Here is a 5,939-nt window from a genome sequence, read left to right on the forward strand (position 1 = left end):
TGAACTAAAAACATCTGCAAAATTGATCAGTCATGCCGGTTAGTTGTATGGAATAGGCTCCAAAATGGGTAGCTTAAGAATAATATAGCTATCATTCCCTATTGCTTATTGGTAGATTTAAAATTAAAAATTTTGCTGAACAATGACGACCAATTGTGTGTATGTGTATTGATATATTTTATATTTTAATTTTTTAGGTAGCACATTTGCGTGAGAAAATTGATCCTAGAGTTCGAAATAAAATTCAAGAATTTTACCGCACTGGTATCAGAAAAAAAAGTGAGCTGAAAAGATTGGTGGAACACTTTGTTAAAAAAGATTTATTTCTGAATGTTGAGGTTCCAGAAGACACAAGACGGAGATATTATCCCACTATAAAAGACATTGCCAATATAATTTCACGATCAAGGCATGATGGACATAGCTCATTATTTGATCAAGGGAAGCTACTGCAGCTTATAGAGGAATGGCAACACGAAAATCCTTCTTACAGTATGTTTAGCAGGCCTCATACAGTTTCTGAAGAGCCAAAAGCAGAGCAAAATTTTTTATTTTGCTACCAGTCTGAATGGCAAAAAAAAATACTTGTTCAGTATGGTAATGAAATGACATTACTGGATGCCACATACAGAACAACCAGATATGCGTTACCACTGTATTTCCTTTGTGTGCGCACAAATGTGTGCTATGCAGTGGTAGGGGCATTTGTTCTCCAGCAAGAACGAACTGAGGACATTGTGGAGTCATTAAAAATTATCGCAGGTTGGAATACAGCCTGGGCCCCATCATGTTTTATGGTAGATTTCTGCCTCGAAGAAATTAACGCTATTGAGCAAGTGTTTCCAGGTAAACTTATTTAGCTATTTTAAAATTTAAGTTCAAGATAACTATACTTAATGTTGTCTTTGTTATGGAAGGTGTTCTGTATATAAATTGAAAACTCCAGCACTAGCACTGTGCGTATGCGTCAAAGAATTTTTCATTTATTAGAAAATGCGGCGTTGTGATGTGAAATTTCGGCCACTTTGGCCTTTATCAAACTGTGTGGCAAAACAATACAAAGGGAGGGTGATAATTACAATCATGTCAGGTATCCAACACATGGTGTACAAAATATCTGTAGTAGATACAGGATAATAGGGAACACATATGCCCCACAAATCAATTCAACATATTGCAATCCAGAACATGTTAATTAGGAAAATTGTACGAGAGAGAGAAAAGCACATTAGAGGGAAAGGCAAAAAAATGAGTGATTCTGTATAGAAATTTAAATGTAGAAGTTATAATATTGTTTCTGTTCCTTTTTTAGATGCTGATATTAAACTATGTGACTTCCATCGAGAAAAGCCATGGACCGAATGGTTAAACAAAAAGGACCATGGTGTCCGTGCCCATAAGAAGGAAATTCTTGCCTTACTGCGGAATGTTGCCCTTACAACAAAAATGGAAGATCATGAGCTAGCGTTAAAGGTCCTAACCAGCAGTAACATTTGGAAACAATCGAAAACATTAAGAGCTTGGCTTTCACATAAGTGGTTACCAGACATCAAGGTAATTTTTTATTTTTTTCCGTGCTAAAGACCATTGCAAGTCTTAATTTTATTCCCAGTTTTATGTAATTGAACATTGAAAAGTTTATTTTTTTTTTATACTTATAAGGGATGAACAAAGACTTACAAAATTGGATGATGCATCACTATGATGTGTCAAAAGAGCTGATTAGACTGAAGACTTAAGTTGCTGCTGATTTCCCCCCCCCCCCCCCCCACTCCCCCCAGCAGTCATGGCAGTTGAACATAATCATAAAGGGCCCCCAGTCAGACATTCATGAGGATGGGCGATGGTGCAGATACAGTAGACGGCTACCAAATGACTCCATAGGATTTCTGCACAGTACTTGAGTTTATCATCCCTCTCAGGTGTAAAAAGTCACATTTTGGCACAAAAGCAAGGGTTGAACATCGTGCAGAGTCAGTAGTTATCCCTCTGTCAAACTCAATGTGTCTGGACATTACCACAAGGGAAAACTGAGGGACTCCCGGCCTCCACTGTATACCGCCACAGTGTGTTGGGGGTCATCAGCCTGGTCTTTCTCATGCTCCTCCTGTTCCTCTACTTTCATTTGTGCAGATAAACCACCTATTTCTTTATACAACTCCTGGTTGAGGGCATGGAGCTGGTTTTAGGGACATGCAAACTAAGTGTGGGGTCATAGGAACCCACCAATTCCTGGATGTCAGCTGAGATGTTTAACTGTGTGACCCATTTCAGGATGGCAGGATTGTTGGTCAAAACATCACTGGACTAGAGCTACTACTGACATTCAGCAGTCGCTCTAGTCCAGTGATGGTGAACCTTTTAGAGACAGAGTGCCCAAGCTGTAACCCAAAACCCATTTTTTTATTTTTTTTATCACCAAGTGCCAACATGGCAATATAACCTGAATACTACAGTCCAGTATAGTGTATCTTCCATGTCCCTTATCATTTAGCTATAATAGCTGCCTACATTGTGTTCTGCCTATACTGTTCATAGTGCGCCGTGTGCTGGCTGATTAATGGTAAGAAAAATCGAAGACCTATTGTTACACTAGACTTTTTTTCCAGGGTGTCAGGTGCCCAGAGAGGGCTGTGAGTGATAATTCTGGCACTACCTGTTCCTTTGGAGGTACCTGCCACCTCTGGACATTCTGTATGGTAACAATAACTTAATAATTTAATTTATTCTGTGTCAGTGTACACTACAATAAACAAGTAGACAGCCTATTCACCCCAATTTCTGATGCAATAAGTAATGAAATTGCTTATCCTATTAAACAAGGTGGACAGTGTTCAATGACATAGCTCTGTGCACAGGGATTAATGCAAACTGCTCTCTTATGGATCCTACCAGCTTCAGATTGGTCTCTGCACTGTCCCTGCACTCCCTTTCCAGTGTTCCACAATTAAAGGCTTCTTGAACACTCTCCCTGGCGCTTGTCACATCTCTCCCCAAGCTCAGCTCACAGTGAAATGGTACCGCATGGGATGAGGCTTTTAAAATGGCTGTGATCTCACAGGAACTGGCTAGCTGCTGATTGGCTATCTGCAGTGCAGTATGGGCGATCTTGAGCTCCCAGGCTTCTTACTTTCCCATGTAGTTGCCGTTTTAGGAATAAAACTAATCTCTTAAAAATTCAGATTTATTGCAGATCGCATTTTGCCTAATCTTCAGCTTGATTTCCACTTAACTTCTATTTGCTCAATACTGTTCATAAGTATAAACTTTTTTGAATCATTTTTGGTACTGTATAACATTTATTTTATATTTTTATTTTATAGTCATAAGTCAAGTTAAAGATAACCGTGTAAATGTATTTGGCCTTGATGAGCCCTATAGTGGCCGGTGGATCCTCCAAAGGTATGTATAGGTGAAGGCCTCTACATAACTTTGGTGTATCCAGCTCCAAACTAAATGTGAGCCAGCTTCCTTGCAGTCTTACATTTAGACCATTTTCCACACCGAAGGCGTGAATGGCATGAGATACCTGCCGGCCATCACCACCCAAACCATTTTTATTTATTTATTTTTTTCTTAAGACCCGGCCTGAGCAGGGAATTCAGATTCTGCCATACTATGGTGTGACAGAATCCACACCAGATATAAGACACAAGTGGTGTATATCTGGTAATAAATTAACCACAATATGTGTACTATTTATTTGGATTATTTCTTTAATCTTTTCTAAGAAATGGGCTCACGTGTATAGAAAAAGTACCCAAGTGATTGGTGTTAATACGAATAACGGTTTGGAGCGGCAACATGAGACCTTGAAGTATTCCTATTTGGATGGCTACAGAAACTGCTTGTTAAGCGACATGATCAGTGTTCTTCACCACGGATTCTTTCCAGATACCTTCAAAAAGTAAGATTGAGTTTTCACAATATATATGTATATAGAGATTAATTTTAAATAGGAAATCTATGTAGAATTAAAAGTTTGCTCAAACTTTGACATTTGTCATATCTGTAGATGTGCACACTGCAGCGTGTGGGTCACAAAGGTGGATCCATAACCATCAAAATAATGGCACACATTGTGGTTATGCCATAAATTCCCATGCAAAAAAATTACTAATAGAAATTTAAATTTGGTGTCAAATCAATAGATTATACAGGGTGGGCCAGTAAAAAGGAACCCTGCTCCAGTGATTGTATCATAAGATGAATGACTTCATCCAGGGGATGTGAATGGTTAGTGGACACTCTGGTTTACATTTCCCCATAGATGAGGTGGTTGTAAAACTGTTCAATGATATCCTGTTAAACTGCAGTATTCACAGATCTGAAAAAAATGACCAGCTATTTTTGCTCATGACACTGTACAAACGCCTAAGATTTACTATTGGGCAGTTTGATTTGAAAATATTGGAGGTGGGCTACTTTGTTCGGACACCCTGTGGTATGTTTACAGTTACTCCACGTTACAGGTTTTTCTGTACATTTATTATATTGAATTATTTTACTTAAGCAGTTTAACATGTATAGCATACAATGTTAATATAGTATTTTAATATAGTTAGAGATTTTTATATGAGAAAGCATATTGTTATAATTGACTTACTGATTTCTGTTATAGGTATATGGAAAAGAACCTACGCAGTTGTGAGCACTACCGAAAATATGCAGTCAATGTTCCAAACTTCCTCAAAAACCGCCCGCGAGAGATGTTATCACATGTCATGCAGCGCTACTTTAGTAGCTTGGATGAGACTCACATTCTACAAAGGGATGAGCAACATGGGATATTCAAAGTTCAAAGTGAATCGGATAGCAATTTATCTTACAGTCTTGACCTTTCTGGAGAGTTGCCAGACTGTGGCTGTAAGGACTGGCAAAGATACTTGTTGCCATGTAAACACATGTGTGCTGTATTCAGGACAACCTCTTTTCAGTGGGAAAATTTAAACCCTGCTTACACTGGGAACCCACTGTTTGCACTTGACACCGAGTGCTTTAAGACTGTTATCAATCAAACCCCTAAAAAACACAATGTTGGCTTAACTCCTGGGCCATATCCAGAGCTGGCATCTGATTTTTCTGGTGAAGTTTTGCAAGGGTTACCACCACGGCGAAGGAGAAAACGCACAGGTGTCATTAGAGAATGTCGTAAAAGCTTAAAACGACTAGAGGATTTGACATTTGTTTTGGATGACCAGACATTGCAAGACTTTAGTTTGCATTTAAAAAATTTGGTGGTGGATTTAAGTGAAAAGACTCCTAAATCACATGGATTGATCCTACTGGATTCCACCCTAAATATGGATACGACAGGATTCAAAGATCTACCAGAAAGATGATATGGAAAATCCAAGCAGCCAGAGTTGAAACGGTTTGGCAAAAAAGCTGATCAAATCAAAGAGGATCTTTGTCAGAGAATTGGATTATCTGATGAGCCAGATAGGATATCGTCAGAGGAGGAGACATCACAGTCAATCTGGCTAACTGTGAATAAGTTTAAGTTGACACTTCAAGATAGAGATGTAATATCTAAAGGCCTGTGGTTGGATGACCAGATAATTAATGCTAGTCAGATCATTCTGTCCCAAAAACATGTGGATGTGTCAGGATTTATGGACACTGTTGTCCTTGCACACTCAGAGGTAGCATTGTCTAAGTGTCACCAGGTCATTCAGATACATCATGTTGGCATGCACTGGTTGCTGTCTCATCAGTTTGATGATAATGTTACAATTTATGATTCTTTGGCCACAACCTCTTTTTCAGACACCCTAAAAGAACAGCTAATCAAGCTGTACAGACCATTATTTACTGGTGAAAACAAAACACTAGAAATAAATGCAACCTGTTGTCAGACACAGAAGGGGGCCAGCGATTGTGGTGTATTTGCAATTGCAAATGGCCTAGCTTTGCTGGAAGGGGTCAATTTAAGAAAT

The 5,939-nt window shown here is 38.8% G+C and overlaps 1 protein-coding gene across 1 annotated transcript; it reads left to right on the plus strand.

Annotated features, from left to right (window-relative positions):
- Positions 1-1,368: 1,368 nt before the first annotated feature.
- On the plus strand, positions 1,369-5,342 carry LOC120993145. The gene is made up of 3 exons (XM_040421710.1): positions 1,369-1,554; positions 3,732-3,907; positions 4,622-5,342. The coding sequence occupies exons 1-3, from the start codon at positions 1,447-1,449 to the stop codon at positions 5,340-5,342; spliced, it is 1,005 nt and encodes a 334-aa protein (XP_040277644.1). The 5' UTR covers positions 1,369-1,446.
- Positions 5,343-5,939: the final 597 nt, after the last annotated feature.

The sequence above is a fragment of the Bufo bufo genome, chromosome 3 (genome assembly GCF_905171765.1).
Source record: "Bufo bufo chromosome 3, aBufBuf1.1, whole genome shotgun sequence".
Classification (NCBI taxonomy): domain Eukaryota; kingdom Metazoa; phylum Chordata; class Amphibia; order Anura; family Bufonidae; genus Bufo; species Bufo bufo.

Excerpts from the sequence above, each read along its gene's own strand:
- LOC120993145 (XM_040421710.1), top strand. The coding sequence starts at position 1,447 with ATGGAAGATCATGAGCTAGCGTTAAAGGTCCTAACCAGCAGTAACATT. Across the intron at positions 1,555-3,731 it reads AGTGGTTACCAGACATCAAG|AAATGGGCTCACGTGTATAG; the intron begins GTAATTTTTTAT and ends ATCTTTTCTAAG. Across the intron at positions 3,908-4,621 it reads TTTCCAGATACCTTCAAAAA|GTATATGGAAAAGAACCTAC; the intron begins GTAAGATTGAGT and ends TTTCTGTTATAG.